This window comes from Aquarana catesbeiana, linkage group LG07 (genome assembly GCF_042186555.1).
Source record: "Aquarana catesbeiana isolate 2022-GZ linkage group LG07, ASM4218655v1, whole genome shotgun sequence".
NCBI classification, from domain to species: domain Eukaryota; kingdom Metazoa; phylum Chordata; class Amphibia; order Anura; family Ranidae; genus Aquarana; species Aquarana catesbeiana.
In genome coordinates, this window is record NC_133330.1 from 295,451,699 (window position 1) to 295,471,699 (window position 20,001).

At 39.8% G+C, this 20,001-nt stretch overlaps 1 protein-coding gene across 7 annotated transcripts in view; it reads right to left on the minus strand.

Annotated features, from left to right (window-relative positions):
- Positions 1-20,001, minus strand: part of ELAVL4 (ELAV like RNA binding protein 4) — a 151,978-nt gene that overhangs the window by 65,439 nt on the left and 66,538 nt on the right. For all 7 annotated transcript variants that reach the window (XM_073593569.1, XM_073593574.1, XM_073593571.1 and 4 more), the window contains exon 2: positions 10,396-10,636. In XM_073593569.1, the coding sequence (XP_073449670.1) occupies positions 10,396-10,636 (241 nt within the window). The remainder of the gene's footprint in view (positions 1-10,395; positions 10,637-20,001) is intronic.

Consider the following 20,001-nt stretch of genomic DNA (forward strand, 5'->3'; position numbering starts at 1 on the left):
AATTTAAATACTCACGAGTAAAGCGACAGAAGAAGTTCTATGTCGTACATAACAGGCATTAAGAGCTTTAAGATGAACCCATCAGCAAACCCAGTAAGGGCTCATATAGACGGATGTCACAGCCTCAGAACTCTTATTCACACACCATTGAAATAAATGGAAATCTGTTGACCTGCCTTTCAAATGCACATTAAATGAAGGGATACAGCAACTGTCTACATGAGCCTGAATGTTTATAAAGAGCTGTATAGCAGGCAAATGAGTGTATTTCCATTGTTCATGGTTTAGAAGATCTTCGGTTCATTCTGGAGCCCCTGAATCTGGGTGCACATCAAATGCAAATTACAGGCCTCTTCCCCACATCTCTCAATGCAAATTATCCCTCTTTATATGCCTATGATGTTCTCTTTGTTGTCATATTTGCCAACATTTTTAAATCACTTCCAGGAACATTTTGTTGCTAAGCTGGTATCTCTAAGCACTTTGTTCACAATACTCTCTTGGAAGATCAAAAATCACTATAAACTCAGTTATAAGATGTTTATTAAAATGGAATATCAATACATTTTTATATTTTAAATTCTACTTCTCAGTAAATATTAGCTTTCAAAAACGCAGGTAAAGAAACCAAGATAATTAGACCTGACTCTAATATTTGCAAGAGTGGGATCTTACCATACACCCATGTGGTACTTTGAATGAAGGATATCCCCTAAGATAAATGTTTCTGTTGAGCAATCCTTAAATTTGGGACTGTCTCTAAAAAGTGAGGGACAGCTGACTACTGCAAACATATTCCACTTTAGAACCAATATAACGTAGTGCGGTCTTCAAGAAAAGTCAGTTTAGTACCCAAAGCCAGCAAGACTCCAATAAGTAAATTTTATTTGGTGTCACTGCTGTTTGTCTAGGGCTTGGAAGTGTTCACATTTTCCATATTGATCCACGATGGGTTCTCTTTTTCTGTCGCCTTTAGTGGACACTAAAGTTGGTGTCTAGAGGAGCTATGGCTACATATAATTTGGTCACGTAGTGTCCAAGAATACAGTCATTTCTGAAAATCAAAATTTGGTACAAAATTTCATATTTGCGTTAGTTGTTGCATCCTGGGCATACTGGCCTTTTGCACTGACACAGCATGACCTGCCATAACTTATCATGCCATAAAGTAAGTTAATAAACTTACCACTGGTTGACCCAGATGGCAAAGGTCCAGGATATGTAGCTATTTTCTTGCTGCCAATCGGCAAGGTACTGCCCCAGTCTCGCTTTATCATAAGCTATCATATTAAAATCATTTCCAGAAACATTTTTTTCTACTCCATTGATGTTTGTAAAGTGTTCTACTCAATTTGGTCACAAAACTTTGCAAACCACCTAATGGAACCAGAGTAGGTCAGAACACTACAGGGAGGTTTCAGAACAAACAAGTTCACTGCTAGTGCTATAAAACAGCACAAGAGTAAGAACAATTGCCTACATTTTTTAAAGCACTACAAGAATATTCTCAAAAAATAAAATACTTAAAAGTCAGCACCTCGCCTCATGTACAGTAGAAACAAATACCAATAGCAAAAATAATGGTCTGGATAAAATTGGGAGTAAAGAAAGCTGCTGATATTGACCTGCCCCATTCCAAATTTTCCTGACACATAATTCCTTCTGCATAGGTCTTAGTAACACTGCTAGAGTGTCTTCTCACCAGAAGGCACATGATATCACCCTTTTCTAGGCACCATGAGCAACATCTGGGGTGTATGGTAGATACATTTGTATAATTTTCCTAAATTCTGATTGTATTAAATGTTTTATGCAACGTTTTGGGAGGCCAAGGAATAAGAAGCAGTTTGAAGCAAGATCAACCTTAAGGGCTTGTGTTGATGGGCTGTTGCTCGCTTCAAGTGGGTTTTGCAATCCATTGCAAGTGTCTAAGAATGCGAAATATGCTTGAAGCAGGTCAAATGCAAGTCAGAAGGAGATCCTAACAGTCAAAGAATTCTGAATGATATCAGAAGCATTTTAAACTGATGTCAAACTTGTCACCAACACAAACCCAAAGCCCATAATTGCAGGCCCTAATAAAGAAATCAATTTTCAACCTCTAGGATAAAGCTTCAACAAAAAAAAGCAAACATTTGCCTATTCTTACTCCAGAGTAAGGATGGAGTGTGACTGCTATGGGCAGTACAACTTTAAAAAAAAGAAAAAGTTTGGTTTTTGCAATATTTTTTGTTTGCTAACAGTAAGACCCCTTTCACACTGGGGCACTTTTCAGGGGTTTTAGCGCTAAAAATAGTGCCTGTAAAGCACCTGAAAAGCGCCTCTCAAGACACCCCAGTTTGAAAGCCCAAGTGCTTTCACACTGGGGCGGTGCACTTGTAGGACGGGAAAAAAAGTCCTGCAAGCAGCATCTTTGGGGTGGTGCGGGAGTGGTGCATAGACCGCTCCCAAAATGCCCTGCCCATGGATATGAATAGGCAACACTGCCGAGGCGCTGCAGCACGGGCGCTATTAACCCTTTCTTCGGCCGCTAGTGGGGGGGGTCAAAAGCTAGCGGCGCTTTACCACTAACGCCCGCGCCGCATATACATGTGCAAAATAAGTATATTTCTTTAATCCTAGATTCACAAAAATTGCTTGTGTAATCCAAAATATATAATTAAAGTGGTTGTAAACCCTCCCTAGTGACTTTTAACTATAGATAAGCCTATAATAAGACTTACCTATAGGTAGTGGAAATATCTCCTAAATGTGTGCCGTTTAGAAGATATTTCACTTGCAGTGTGCCAATGATGTAATCGGTGCATGCGCTGTGAAGAAATGGACCCCCGTGATGTTTCTTCCCCCAGTGTGTGCCGTTACTGACGGCTCCCGCGCGCACGTGGCTCTGGCCAGTCACACTCTTTACTTATATCTCCAACCACTGCTTTACCTTTACCTGGACTGGTGCGTTAAAGAGAAGAGTGGAGCTGAAATTGCCACTAAGGATCATTATTACCAGAAGGGCTACTAGACCCATTCTTCATTTAAGAACTGATCTTTGTTTCTGCACTGGATTATTTCACGTCTACCATCAACTTAATGATATATTTTGAATTACACAAGCACTTTTTATGAATCTAGGATTAAAGAAATATACTTATTTTGCACATCTATGAATTTTGGAATGATAACTCACTGTTTGGCCCGTATTATGGATGAATATTGATTATATCTTTTGTTCACTTTAGCGCTTTACTCGAGTTAGCGCAACATTTACACTCTATATTTATTTTACTCTGTTTGTGGGGACGCTCCTTTAATGTTGGCTGCCACTCCTTGAGGTTTGGGTTATTTTTGGTTTGCGCATTCGTTTTTCAAAATCACAGTGTAAGTAAAAAGTAAATCTGTAGTGAAAAACATGGAGGTTGCCAACACAAAACTCTACCTCTGAAAATGCTACCCGACGGTATTCTATTGATATTATATATGCAGATAACAAAGTCTGATGTCTAGGCTCAATTAACATTAAAATATGCAGTACATCTTTGCAATATATGCAGTTTTCCAATGTTGCAATCTTGCAAGTCAGAAAAACACTGTTCATGTAGATCTGCCAGAAATCCAGTTTCTGACTTCCTGTGCACTGTGCGTCTGCTCAATGTTAACAGGCCTCCCAGTTCTGCCCTTGAACTATGTTGTCAGCTCAAACAGGAGTTAGGAGCACACTGGATTTCTGGCAGATCAATTAGTATTTTCCTGTAAATGCAGGGTTTTTTAAAGAGGCGAAGCAAGGGGAAATGTGCATATAGTGTGACTATGTACTACCTGTGTTTTTCTTTATTTTGCTCTGACGTGCAATGTAAGCCTAGGTACACACTAGTGCTACTGAATAATCATTCATTTTTCAAAACATTTTTGTAGCACGTTTTTATGCTTTATGAGTTTTATGTAGGAGGAAGAGGCTGGATTTCAAACACAAAACTAGGCCTAAAATGCACTAAAAATACATGTACGTTAATTTTACATGCAGTTTACATGTGCATTCCATGCGCTCCCATTGAAGTCTATGGGACAAAAGAAGTGCCTGCACTTTGTCAGAGAACGCACTGCACTGGACTGCATTGATGTCAACAGGCGCCATAGAGTATAATGTGATTTCCATTGTTGTGCACGCCAGCGAGACAGCAAAAGCAGGACAAAACCCAGTAGAGTGAATTGGAGCTAAAGCCTAAGTTTAGTAAGACCCCTTTCACACTGGGGAGCTTTGCAGGCGCTACAGCGCTAAAGATATCGCCTACAAAGTGCCCTGAAAGAGCCGCTCCTGTCTCTCCCTTTCACATTGGAGTGGTGCGCTGGCAGGATGCTAAAAAAAGTCATGCAAGCAGCATCTTTGGAGCGGTGAAGGAGCAGCGTGTATACCGCTCCTCCACCACTCCTGCCCATTGAAATCAATGGGCAGTGCGGCTATACTGCCGGCAAAGCGCTGCTGTAGCCTTGCTTAGCGGGTGGTTTTAACCCTTTATCGGCTGCTAGCGGGGAGGGTAAAAGAGCCCCGCTAGTGGCCGAATAGCGCTGCGAAATTGACAGAAGCGCCGCTAAAAAATAGCGGCGATTTACCGCCGACGCACCCACCTCCCCAGTGTAAAAGGGGCCTTAAAGTAAAAGAAAAAAAAAGAAAAACAGCATCAGGGATGGTGTTTTCATTGAATGAGAACTGTCCCTTGTGCTGGTGGCTGCTGTCCTAGTTGAAATTTTCTGTCCTCTACCCTGATCTCCACCCACAGCAGTAATCTCTTAGTGCTGATGTAAATCCGAGCCGTTGGACCTGTTGTAGGAACTCGTCAATAGTGCTGACTATACCCATCCTTTCTACTTCCTGCCTCCTACATCCATAAAAACTGTAGTATAACTTCCACCGATAAACAATGCTCTACGAATAGAGAAGGTGGGCCATTCATTCATCCACCCATCCTCCATTCATAGAGAGTTTTTCATTTCTGGAAGCTATAGTACAGCATCTATGGATGAAGGAAGCAGGTGGAAAGGGCAGGAATAGTTGCTTGATGAGTGCCTATGACAGGTTGAGAGGCTCATATTAACCCCCCACAGCACTAGACGATTACCACTGTGGAGGTATGGAGAATGCCAAGGACAGAATATTTAAATTAAGAGGGCAGCCATCAGCACAAGGGGCACTTCTCAATCGATGTAAGTACTATCCCTTGTGTTCATTTAAAAAAAAATGACCTAAACAAGCTTTAAAGTTTGCAGGCCTGCAAAAACAGCCATGCAACTATTTTCAGAAGATTGACATAAAAGCCCTTATATATTCCCAAGGAAGGTTACTTTAAAATGTATTTGCTGTAAAAAAAAGTATTGATAGTCTGTCTGAAATGACCTCCCATGTCAGAAAATTGGCAGGCATGCTACTAGTTATGCATTCTTTAATGCGTTGATGCCATCTGCATCACATCTATTGACATTGCCAGTGCCAGCTGTCATCATGCCAAGACTCTGGACTTTTCAGCATACCAGCTTGGCTATATTCCCACTACAGAGGGAACCTATCACACAGCACTATGTGCTGATGTGGCCTCATATGGGTTTCTTCATAGGTCCTTTAGCTCATTTGGCTTCCTGTACAGAAGACAATGCGCTCACCCCGAAAAGTCACAAAGCACTCTATTCACATTGCGGCATCCCATCTATTCTTATCACCATGGCCTCATTTAATCATCTAGTTTCTGCTGAACAGGTAAGAAAGTTTATCATTTTCCATCCTGGCCTCTGTACAACTGTGATGGATCAAGAGGGACCCATTTTACTGTTAATTTAAAAAGCCAGAATTAATTAAGTTGTGAAAATGAAAATGTTATAATAAGCTCAGTTTATGGCTACATTGTTCCGTTCGTGTTCCTTGTTTCCATTTCACTGCCTTAACAAAAGCAATGTAAGATATGAATCACAGCCCTTGCCTTCAGACTTGTCTCAGTTTTGGATTCGTAGTCTCTTAAAAGACAGAGCGCTTATCACTGTATTGTTATTATAAACATAACTTATACGGCAAGGCTGCTGTTGATGGGCTCAGTTCGCAGCAGGTGAAATCCATTTGTGTGCCTTTTGACAGACATATTGCAAAATAAATAATTTATGGTTCATCCGTATACGAGGCTCACGCACACGGAGTTTCATTTGAAGTGTTACAGATAGCATATACTGTAACTGTGCTATATTATTCAGAATGTGATTGCAGTTCAAGGACTGTAGGCTTAAAGCAAGGTTTGCTTTTCATTGGCTTTGTTCAACCAAATATATACACCCCCCCAATTACTACATAAGTAGGATTTTAGTAAATGTACTCATATCTGTGTCTGTTCCGAACCAGGGGGATACCAATAGGCATGGCAGATTATGTGACTGCTATGGGGCCCAGGGGTAGTCTGGCTAAGCTAGGGTTGCCTCTTTTTCTTCAAGCCCAACCCGAACACTTTAGCGGCGCACAGTACATTTTTTGTGTTTTAGTATACACTATAGCAAGTGGTAATCAACCCTGTCCTCAGGACCCACTAACAGGCCAGGTTTGCAAGAGAACTGAAATACATCACAGGTCATATCATTTGCTGCTCAGTGATTGCAGTATTCTAGTCTGCATCTCCCCAAGGTAATACTTAAAACCTGGCCTGTTAGTGGGCCCTGAGGACAGGGTTGATGACCACTGTGCTATAGGATTTAGACAGACCTGGGACACCTTTGGGCACTCCAAAGAGAATAGTAATGCAGCAAACAAAGTGCCCCCTCACCCTCCTGTCAAGCCACATTCCTGTCTGAACAATGTGTACGGGTTTCAGGTGGACTGAAACCTGGACACATGATTCAAAACCCGGACTGTTTGGGTGAATCCCAGACAGGTGGCAACCCAAGGCTGAGCAGTGATTTATACAGCAAACAGTTGCTAATACATACAGATATAAGAAATATATAATATATGGCAACAACCCCTATAAGATTTTCTATATTGTAACTAGAGGGCTTGTTTTTGAGGAGTTCAGAGAGAAAGGGTTCCGTAAAGTGCATATCCAGCCTAATTTTTTTTTCTGGCTTTGGATATTGGTAGGGAAGGATTATAACTCCTGTTGGATTTTACTGCTCTCTGTGGCTTTGTTACCACCTAGGCACCGACAGTACACAACGGTGGGTGGGCCTAGGCGCCAAGTGCCCGCTTATGTGCATAACACTTAGCAGACACAGCTGTGCCAAGAGCGTGCACCCTGCACACTTCTAGCACAGTTTCCGGGGGCTAATGGAAAGCTCCCCATCGCTTCTTGTGTTCTGAGCGTTTCGATCATTGGATTGCCCTAACAGCCAATCACGGCGGTCACATGATCATAAACCCTGCCCCCGCCATCTAAAATCCCTAAAGGGCCATAAGGCTTCAGCGCCAAGGGGTTAAGGGGATTGACCTCACTTCCTATCCTGCTGCTAACAGTTTCACCTGACAGGAAGTGGGGAGAACTCTGCAACAGAAACACAAGCAGAAATAAAAATCTGTCAGGGGCTTTAGACTTTCATACTCTACTAAAGAAAAGCATTTTTCATCTGTCTGTGCTGCTTTTGGAAAGTTCATCTCATCGCCTGTCTGACAGTCTGGTGTGATATTTGCGGGAGTCCGGATCACCAGCCATCCGTGTCAGGAAAAAGGAAACAGTCTTTTATCTTCAAAAAAAGGCAAAACAAAGTGGCTTTCTTCACCATAAGCAAAACAAAACAGTCCATCAACTTCTGGTATAAATCACATTTATGGCTCACCACCAGCAGCTATGTCCCATAACAGGGTTAAAGTCCCCTACCTGCACAGAGCCCAAAGGAAGGTAACTGCAACTTATCAGTGTTTCAAAAGCCCAAATAGTACACAGCACCTCTCATAAGTATGTCTTGCTCCACGCCAAACCTCTTGGACACCTGCTGACTGCTTCCTGCCCTTTTCAGCCCTCTCTCACAGGCGGGTTAACCCTGTGAAGACCACAGTACCCCAAGTTAAGGTTGGAGGCTCTTTGCCACCCAAAATCTCTCCAAGCCTCCAAATTTCAGGACCCATATCAGGACTTAACAATCCGGGTAAAGCTTTGAATTTGTTTTCCCACTTTAGGGAGGGGACCGGGGAGTTATACTTACCAATTAACCCTGCCTGTAATGTACTGGAAGATCTTATCAGTTACAAACTATATTTAACGTTTTGTCCCTGCAAAGGGTTAAAGATTTAGAAGCTGGGTTCCTGCATTCTATGTTAATGAGAGGATCTCAGTGTCTCCAGTCTACCTGGTGACAGACTCACTTTAAATTAGATTAGAGTATTTTGTAGCCTGCCCAAAGGTCCAAAGAAATATTTAAAGGTAAGATTTTTGAAAAATTAATTTTAGGTATGCTATGTGAATGGGAACACGTAACAAAGATATAGTGGGGTTTTTCTTAAATTTGACTGCAAAAGTGGAAATACAATTTAAATCATCCTGCAGCTTGATGAAGCAGGGCTTTTGTCTGTAAACAATATACAGTACATACCACCTCCATTTACCCTGTTATCTAATAATATGCTTGGACACTCCAGCCTTCTCTAATATAGAGCAGAGTAGAGCATGCTGACATTAACTCACATACAGGCTTGTTAGTCCATTCAGCCCTTGGGTTGCAAGTTATTAATCAAAATACTCCTTATAAATCTAATGGGCTCAGCAACAGATCAACTCTGTGCATCTCTTATATTCACTTTGTAGCATATGCAGTATATACTCCTAATATGCATTAAAAAGATGGTTCCAGACAGCACAGAGCATTCTTAATCATTATGAGTTTTTAGAATAAAATTGGCTGCAATGCAAATTATGTTTTTTACTTGAAGTGTAACAGTTTTTTACAAAATTTTCCTAAAAGCTTTGCTGCCTTACAATTTTATAGCTAACCCTATTACCTTCTTACAACCAGATCAGCTTCTGGAACTTGGAAATGTCATTTAATGACAAACTGCAGTTTTAATAGCCTGTTTTTTGGAATGCCTAAATTTATTTTATTTTTATGATTAGCCAAACTTTTCTTAATACTGTATATAGATAGATATCTCATTCCTTTAAGTCTACCATATATAGATAAACATCCCATTCTTTTGGTGCTATCAAAAATATTGGCAAAACCATAAAAAAAAAAATCCTATCTTTTGTAGTCTTTGTTGACCTTGGGAACGTAGGAGATAACTTCTTCATTCAGTAAAATTGCCATGTGAACCAGGTATCGCTGTGCTTATGGGGGTGTAGGAGATGTAAACCACACTGCATTAAAAGAAGTAGCAAAGGAAAGCAGAGGTTTACTTTGTACTTGAGAGGCAAACTTTTTTTTTTATAAATTATTTTTATTTTGAATAGGGTATGGAAGGGTTAGTGCCATGGCACACAAGTGGTCCTGCTGTTGGTGACAACTTTCCATTTACAGAATCGATTTACAGGGCAGAAAATACCCACCTGTCTTCATGCATTGCATCCTTGCCGGTGGATGAGCGAGGCGTTACAACATTGCTGTTGAGTAACATTTTTCAGTGTTACGCCCTGTACACACGATCGGACATTGATCGGACATTGCGACAACAAAATCCATGGATTTTTTCCGACGGATGTTGGCTCAAACTTGTTTTGCATACACACGGTCGCACAAAGTTGTCGGAAAATCCGATCGTTATGAACACAGTGACGTAAAACGGATTTTGTTGTCAAAAAATTTTATAGCAAGCTCTCAAACTTTGTGTGTCGGAAATTCCGATGGAAAAAGTCCGATGAAGCCCACACACCGTCAAAATTTCCGACAACAAGCTCCGATCGCACATATTCCGTCGGAAAGTCTGACGTGTGTACAGGGCATAACTGTTCACGATGGCGCAATGCCTTGCTCATTCTGCCAGTAAGGGAGCAACACATGCGAACAGGTGATTATTTTCTCTATGTTTCCTAGAGATCTTGTTTTAGATGATAATTTGCCTGCCACAAAAGTTCCAATATGCCTTTAGAACTTCTGTCAATTTTTTATTACTGTCTATGTTCCCACTGCAAAAAATCAGCCTCTCTAACTGCCCTGATGGCCACGGTCACTGTGACAAAAAAGTTAGGGGAAATTTGAAATGTTACAGTTTTTACCAACAAGAGATGAGAAGAAATCTTCCAATAGGGACACCTGTTTGAGAAGGGATTTCATCTCACTTTGGAGAGATTTTTTCTCACTAAAGAAGGACACAGGCAGCAAAAAATAAACTGCCTGGGGTTTAACCCCTCCCCTAAACTAATATAAAACAAGGCTATCCATATGCTTAGATGGCACTTTAACTGTGACTGCAGACATCCTTGAGACAGTTATTAGTAAATGGCATATATGTACCTGTGATTTTGTCCCGCACCAATTTGCAGGATTCTATTTCCCCGATGCTCCCAAACAGACTTCTAAACTCTTCCTGTGTCATGTTTTGTGGCAAATAGTTGACTATGAGGTTAGTTTTGCTGTCATCTGTAGCTGCCCCGGTCTGCATAGGCGAAGGACAGTTCCTACTGTTACTGGATGGTCCATTGCTCGTATTGGAAGTTGGGCCATTCGACACCTGAGGTTCCATGGTGCTAATTATCTGCAATGCAAACACAGATTTACAGTTAGCTATTTATATAGTGCAATGTAACAGAATAGGAAGAGCACAGGAAAAATGACATAGAACAATATCTGTGTCAATATTTGTGAAATAACCTGACATCTGCAAAAATTTAACAGCCCTGATAGGCCAACACAAATGATAAATTGCTTGCTTCAAGTCTAAAGTGGGAACACGGCATCAATCACATGATGAGATCTGTAAATCTTATTATTTGTTCATATTGATGTTCTGTGTGAATAAAATGTACTGTAACTTGTATGTAGTGTAAGCAGAAAATTTTAGGTTTAAAAATACAAGAGAAGAGTCTGTATTGGTCTTTTTAACCTTTTTTTGCGCAGAGGAATACTTAAAGTTACTTTCAGGTCTCCAGGAACCCCATGATAATAATTACTATATCTCTAGCTCATGATACATTAGCCTGAATAATAAACAGAGAAATGAAAATATATAAAGAAAGGAATTTAGCATACGAATCTGGTGCAGCTGTACATAGTAACCAATCAGCGTCTAACTTCAGCTTGCTCAGTTAAACTTTTACAGTAAAACCTAGAACCTGACTGATTACTATACACAGCTGCACCAGATTCTCTGTGCACCAGTTTTAGTAAATCTCTCTCTTATTGTATTTGACACCAGAGGCTGCTCTGTACAACAAAATTATACTTTAGTAACACCAGTAAAAAATAAACAGTGGAGATATGCCTACATAGAGTGAAGTGATGCTTTACATTGGTGGTCAGTGAACTGGTCCCCTTCATTAGTGGCCAATGGAGATATTTCTGCATACATTGGTAAAGGTGAAACAGTCCCTTACATTGATAGTCAGTGGAGGTATACACGCAGACATTGAAGTCAGGGAAGGGATCATTTACTTTAGTGGCCAATGAAATACTCCTTTACATAAGTGATCAGTAGAGAAGGGCTCCACATAATTGGTGATTGTGGGAGACTGTCCCCCTTATATTGGTGGTCAGTGGAGATATACCTGCATACATTGATGGTCAGTGAAATACTCCCTTACATTGGTGGTCAGTGGAGAAGGGTTCCACATAATTGGGGATCAGAGCAGATGGCTAATAGGATTATCGGTCACGGACCCACCCGGACCCCCTCCCCCCAGCAAATTCTGGAAGAACCCTAGGGTTCCACGAGACCCTGGTTGAAAAAGGCTTGTCTAGCTTACAAAATATAGAAAAAAATCCTGTTTTGTTAAGTAGCCAATCAGATTCTATCTGGCGTTCTTCTAGTTTAGAGAAGAAATAATGGTATTTTAAACAATAAAGATAATTAAAAAAATAAAAGGAAATAAAGTCAATTCTAATGGTAGTTCCTCTAGTAACCCTCACTTCTGGCAATATTAAAATACAACAAAAAAGAATTAGACGGCTGCTATAACCACTGGCATCTACTGAAAAAAAAGTTTCACATAGAAGGGAGACGTGAGCTGTTATTGGACCACATTACATATGCCATGCTTATTCTGAGTTTATCTTCTATTTCATGCATTTACCCCAAAATGCACTTTAACTTTTATATAGGTTTATATTATATATTATATATTTATATAGGTCAGTTAAAAAGAAATGGGTATCATATGTCCCTGCCAGGATTAGTGTATATACAGTCTAGTATTATATTAAAGCCTGGTTGTATGTTTTTGTCTTAGTTTTTTTCAAAGGGGGTCTGTCAGCACTTTACTTATTTCTATAAATACATTGATATAAATACAAATTTGACAGATAAAACAACTTTTATACATGTAATTTATCTGTGGAGTTCAGTCTTAACTATTTTTATTAATTACTCGAAATCTATTTTTGCAGGCAAATATGTTGCTATAGTATATTACATAAAACAAACAAAGCAAAACAAAATGTATTAGATAAAGCTTCTCCTGAGTCATCTTTTGCCCTATTGTCTGAGTCATCGTGCCTTCATTGTCTGCTTGTAATGCTGTAAGTAATAACAAGTAATAGAAAAACTAATTATATAAATGAAAAGCTATAAATACTATGATCACTGAAGGACAAATGAAAGATAACAAGATAAACTAGGCATTCTTCACAAAGAGCTTCCAGGCAACAAGTAAAATTGCTCAGTGAACTACTACATAGTTACATAGTAGGTGAGGTTGAAAAAAGACACAATTCCATCAAGTCCAACCTATGTGTGTGATTATGTGTCAGTATTACATTACATATCCCTGTATATTGCGGTCATTCAGGTGATTATCTAATAGTTTCTTGAAGCTATCAATGCTCCCCGCTGAGACCACCGCCTGTGGAAGGGAATTCCACATCCTTGCCGCTCTTACAGTAAAGAACCCTCTACGTAGTTTAAGGTTAAACCTCTTTTCTTCTAATTGTAATGAGTGGCCACGAGTCTTATTAAACTCTCTTCTGCGAAAAAGTTTTATCCCTATTGTGGGGTCACCAGTACAGTATTTGTAAATTGAAATCATATCCCCTCTCAAGCGTCTCTTCTCCAGAGAGAATAAGTTCAGTGCTCGCAACCTTTCCTCATAACTAAGATCCTCCAGACCCTTTATTAGCTTTGTTGCCCTTCTTTGTACTCGCTCCATTTCCAGTACGTCCCTCCTGAGGACTGGTGCCCAGAACTGGACAGCATACTCCAGGTGCGGCCGGACCAGAGTCTTGTAGAGCGGGAGAATTATCGTTTTATCTCTGCAGTTGATCCCCCTTTTAATGCATGCCAATATTCTGTTTGCTTTATTAGCAGCAGCTTGGCATTGCATGCCGTTGCTGAGCCTATCATCCACTAGGACCCCCAAGTCCTTTTCCATCCTAGATTCCCCCAGAGGTTCTCCCCCCAGTGTATAGATTGCATTCATATTTTTGACACCCAAATGCATTATTTTACATTTTTCTACATTGAACCTCATTTGCCATGTAGTCGCCCACCCCATTAATTTGTTCAGGTCTTTTTGCAAGATTTCCACATCCTGCGGAGAAGTTATTGCCCTGCTTAGCTTAGTATCGTCTGCAAATACAGAGATGGAACTGTTTATCCCATCCTCCAGGTCATTTATGAACAAATTAAATAGGATTGGTCCCAGCACAGAACCCTGGAGGACCCCACTACCCACCCCTGACCATTCTGAGTACTCCCCATTTATCACCACCCTCTGAACACGCCCTTGTAGCCAGTTTTCAATCCATGTACTCACCCTATGGTCCATGCCAACGCACCTTATTTTGTACAGTAAACGTTTATGGGGAACTGTGTCAAATGCTTTTGCAAAATCCAGATACACCACGTCTACGGGCCTTCCTTTATCTAGATGGCAACTCACCTCCTCATAGAAGGTTAATAGATTGGTTTGGCAAGAACGATTCTTCATGAATCCATGCTGATTACTGCTAATGATATCATTCTTATTACTAAAATCTTGTATATAGTCCCTTATCATCCCCTCCAAGAGTTTACATACTATTGATGTTAGGCTAACTGGTCTGTAATTCCCAGGGATGTTTTTTGGGCCCTTTTTAAATATTGGTGCTACATTGGCTTTTCTCCAATCAGCTGGCACCATTCCAGTCAATAGACTGTCTGTAAAAATTAGGAACAACGGTCTGGCAATCACCTGACTGAGTTCCCTAAGTACCCTCGGATGCAAGCCATCTGGTCCCGGTGATTTATTAATGTTAAGTTTCTCAAGTCTAATTTTAATTCCGTCCTCTGTTAACCATGTAGGTGCTTCCTGTGTTGTGTCATGAGGATAAACACTGCAGTTTTGGTTACTGAAGCCCCCCGATTCACTCGTGAATACTGAGGAGAAGAATAAATTCAATACCTCTGCCATCTCCCCATCCTTTGTAACCAGATGTCCTTCCTCATTCTTTATGGGGCCAATATGGTCTGTCCTCCCTTTTTTACTGTTTACATACTTAAAGAACTTCTTGGGAACTTGGCTACTAATACTAGCTACATGGTAACTTTACAATTTTTTTCTTTATAATCATTGTACAATTCCATGCAGTCAGACTAAACTGTGCTCCCGTCAGATCCTCTTATTTAGTGATAAACGAATCTGCCCAGGTTAGATTTGTCAAGGGTTTGGTGAATCTTGCTCATAATTCAGTGAATCTGAACTTTAAGTTCAAGACAAACCCTATTCAAGCCTTTGGGTAGTAAATTCTGCAATGTTGGCAATTTTTTAGGGCTAATAGGCAAGCTACTGTAAAACAAAAGGCATATAAAGCTAAGCACTACCATTGGGCGGCATTTATCAATGCAAAAAATAAATACCGTAATAAAATTAAAGACTGTACAGCAGGCTTTGAGGACAACACTGAAAATGCACAAATACAAAGTAATATACTTAGGGGTGCCTTGAAATATTAAAAACAGTATAATCTTCACGGACGGTGTCAGCGACAGCATACACTGGCAGCGCATATCTGCCTGTGAAATTTAATTTTTTTCTTTTACAATTAGCTTGGCTTACAGCAGCAGCATCCTAATCTTTTTTATTCAAGTTTGAGAAAAAATTTTATTTCATGTAGTTTTAGCAACAACACAAGCTTTTTCATCAAACGTTAATATGCCTGCTTTGACCGGCTAAAAGAAAGTGTCCAGTAGTTAGCTATGGCTGCCCCTGTTCTTGCTGATGGCCTATAAGCTCTCATTAAGAATTAAGAGACTGCAGATGATATAGCAGTCTAAAATTGGCTGTTACACATGGGGGGGAATTTGTTGGAATGTACTAGGAAAAAGAGAGTACAGATATAAGTTTTATTCAAGAAAGTATGATACTCAACTGTGCACAATTGGCCAGCAGCTGGAGAAAAGAGGCTGGGGCTTTACTGCAAGAATAAAGATACTGCAGATGATATAATAGTGTAAAATTGGCCAGCAGCAGTTTAGTTATAATCAGGGATAATAGGCCTAACTAGTGTATGTCTAACTTTTATTTTATCTCTGGGAGTAGGGGGTTGCATTGAATGTAAGTGATATAATATGAAGCGTTTTAGATGCACACTGTTCTTGCGTGATGCAAACAAAATGCAGCCTAATTGACAGATGGCTAATGAACTAATGAACTAAAGTGGTAGTAAATGTTACTTTATTTTTACCTACAGGTAAGCTTATAATAAAGCTTACCTGCAGGTTGAATGAATATCGTCTAAACATGCACCGTTTAGGAGATATTCTAGTAAGCAGCAGATATATTAGTCAGCAGCCGGTGATACCCGCGCCGTTCCTTCAGAGCTCTGTGCCATGGCCCTGACTCCCACGCATGCACATGTTAGGTTTACTACCGCTTTAAAGCTTGACTCCAGAAAGATTTTCATATAAATATATATCTTAAGAGCCACAAAGCATATCATTTCACTTTGTGTGCGCCAAACGACTTTGCAAACCCAGGCTTTAAATTAACAGTAACATCCGAGAGAGCTGTGGGAGGGATCCAGCAGGTCCACCCACTACAGGCTGCCTGTGGAAAACTAAAGGGGGGTGGAAACAAGACCAGTTTCCCTGCACAATGAGAAAGAGCCACAGTGACCAGTCTTGATTACAAGCTTCTACAAAAAGGTAAAATTTCACACTGGATTACTGCACAGATCTGGAAGAAACACACAAAGCACACCGAGATTCTGATAAAAATATAAAACTATTTAGACATTATTTACTTATCCCAGAATTCAGCTGTAAGCCCCCTCAAAACACACACAAAAAATTAAATTCTCAAAATACTATCCCTAAAACAAAAGCCTTGCACAAAAAAAAATGCAGTTTAGCCTAAAATAAAGGCCCTATCAGCATAAAATAAAAGCTGTTTATATTAAAGTAAACATTTCACTCCTGAAACAAAAGCCCATTTTTTTAAAGGGAAGCTTTGTAACATAACAAACAAAAGTTAGCTCTGGATGGCCTGTAAAGAAGACACGGGCTGCCTCTTTTATGTTGTAAGCACCAGTCTTCTCAGCACTACCCCAGTGCTGCTGTGGCATTGCAGACTGTATGAATAGCTACTGCCAATGCTAGAAAGCAGCAAAGGGAGGCAGAGTCTGCCTTGCTAGAGGGCAACAATGTACCCTGTATGGCCAAATAGTTGTAGACATCCAAAAGCAAGGAAATAATATGGAGTGCCCCCATATTTGTGGCTATAACTGCTTCTACTTTTCTGGAAAGCTTTCCACAAGATTGTGGAGTGTGTCTATGGAAAACTGTGTCCAATTAGCCAAATCAACATTTGTGAGGTCAGGTATTGAGGTTGCATGAGAAGATCAGTCTTACAATCACCATTCCATTTAATTCCAAACATGTTCAATAGGTTGATGTTAGGGCTCTGTGCAAACCAGTTCAGGGCCACAGTCATGTTGAAAAAGAAAAAGGACCTTCACTCAATGTTTGCCACAAGGTTGGAAGTGCACAATTTTCGAAAATGTTTTTGTATGTATGCTGTAGCAATAGCAGAATCCTTCACTGGAAACATCTGAACTCAACCATTTAGAAGGGTGTACACATGTTTGGACATATAGAAGGTATGATGGTCAGATGTCCACAAAATATGGCCATATAGTGTAAGTGAACATTTTTTTGCTACAGGTTTAATGTTTGGATGTATGCATGTTTACTATGCGTTCTAATTATGGTAGAATATAATAGTTTTTCGTCTAATTATTAAACCCCTTTGAAAGTATACAAGTGTAGAGATGTTCTACATTTTTTACACATTTATGTAAGATCTTTATTCAACCAATAAACATTTAATAGATGGCGCATATATGACCTTTAGGCTAGGTTCACACTGCTGCAATCTGATTTTCAGTGCAATTATGTAGTGCAACCAACTTGCATGCACCGTGGATGTAGGCAGGCCCTTGTACTATATAGTTGAAGGGAAATCTAAAGGAAATTGAATAAGAAGATAGTATAATGTAAGGCCAGCCTAATGCCCTGTACACACGGTCAGATTTTCCGATGGAAAATGTGTGATAGGACCTTGTTGACGGAAATTCTGACCGTGTGTAGGCTCCATCACACATTTTCCATCGGATTTTCCGACACACAAAGTTTGAGAGCAGGATATAAAATTTTCCGACAACAAAATCCGTTGTCGGAAATTCCGATCGTGTGTACACAAATCCGACGGACAAAGTGCCACGCATGCTCAGAATAAATAAAGAGATGAAAGCTATTGTCAACTGCCCCATTTATAGTCCCGACGTACATGTTTTACGTCACCGCGTTTAGAACGATCGGATTTTCCAACAACTTTGTGTGACCGTGTGTATGCAAGACAAGTTTGAGCCAACATCCGTCGGAAAAAATCCTAGGATTTCGTTGTCGGAATGTCCGAACAAAGTCCGACCGTGTGTACGGGGCAATAGTCTGAAAATCATGTCTGGCTTTCTAATAAGAAAGTCCAGCATTGCCTGCATGTTTTTTGGCTGCCTGGCTGACCTAATTAAGGTGTTCCCACTAGGAGATGGGGGGGCGGGTCTGCTAGATGGGTCCATTTTTATCACAGCAGCTGAAGGATATACTGCACCTTCTAGCTGAACATAGACAAAAAAATATATTAATATCTAATATATTATCTGCATCTGCAAAAAGAAATATAATATTTTAGAGTGTTCATTTTAATTTTGGTATTGAACATAAATAATATGTATTTAAATACAAAAGCTTTCTTTTAAATGTCAAACATACATGTACCTTTTCACAGTACATTCAATTGCTAAAGTACCTTCTGTGTTCTGTGCACATTACTCGTCAGCACAATAATCTGCCTGTAAGGTATAGATTGTAATATAAGCAATGGAACTGACTTGCTGGGACTGAAATGCAAATACAGCATTAATACTACATGTTCCCAGATCTATTTTTTTTTTTCCGGTTTTGCTGCCCTTGACAATTTGTGATAAAAATAAACAGCTATCATGGGAAAAAAAAGCAGACCGTGCAGTTGAAAAACCTTTTAAGCTGTTTAGTAGCTTTTTTGCAATTCAGTCAGATAAACAGTAATAAGGTAATATTATGTAAGTAGCAGTATGGGGTTGATTAAATGGTGGAAGATGGAGCGCAGATAATGACCTCTCTGTGCATCCTCATTGGGAGCTGTGCTTCAGCGACATTTCCTTAATTTATGTGATAATGTGTCATGTTTACTTTAGCTAAATGTAAATGTACAGACATGTATCCAGATAAAGGAAATATATAAAGTGTTACATACACATACAGTTAGTCCAAAGCTGCACTGATATGTTTGTAAGTCCATTTCAAGCAGATGTCCTCAAACTTTCCAAACAAAGAGCCATTTGACTGTCCTTCAGAGCTTAGGGGAGCCAGATCTTGGTCAGTGAAAATAAAAAATACCTAAATTCCCTTACATCAATGGAAGTTAACAATGTCCCAGGTTTAGGGATCTCAGGGAGTAAAAAATGCCCCAGTGAAAGAAATAGTGCCCTCATTATTGGTATTAGTGGGAGTAATAGTGCCCCACTGATGGCATCAGAAGGGGGAATAGTGTCAGTGGGAGTAATGGTGTCCCATCGTTGGTGTCAGTGGAAGGAATTGTGCCCTGTCAATGGTCAATGAAAGTAATAGTGCTCTATCACAGCTGCTATAAGGAGGAATAGTGCCCCAAAGTTGATGTCAGTGGGAAGAATAGTGCTCCAACGGCCAGTTAAATGCAACTATAGAGCTGCAGTTTTGGAACCACCCATTTAAAGTTAGTGTAAACCCTAACTGAATGACATTCAGTTTGCTTAACCTCCCTGGCGGTATGATTATTTCAGATTTTAGGTGCTGAAAGCGGTACCATTATTTTGCACAGAAATTTGGCGTTTTATATTGTAGGCCTGTAATTCTTAGGAATAGTTCACTTAAATCTGTCCAAACAAGAGTCTAGTAGACATCCCGGGTATGATAAAGTTTGAAAAACGAAATAAAAAATTATAATATAATAAATAACTATAAATAATTAAAACACATAATAATATAATAATAATAAAAATTATATAATAATGTAATCAAATCAAAAACACTGAAATTTGCTCAGTTGCAGAATTTTAGCTTTTATTACTTTTAGTGTTTGATGACGGATCTCCCCACAAATCACTATCGCTCAATTCTGCAAGTGATTATAATTTATTATCGCTTTTTTCTAGCTGGTCTAAAGCCACTTTTGATGTAAAGAGACAGTTTTGGTTGCTATGGACAATCTCCAGTTTCCTGGCAGAAAGAACAGTTTTATATATATAAAACTGCATGCAGGACATTGGGCAGACCAGTAGGGACAAAGGGGATGTGTAGTGATTTGATACAGTACTGTAATCTGTAAGATTACAGTATGCTGTATCTGTACTGTG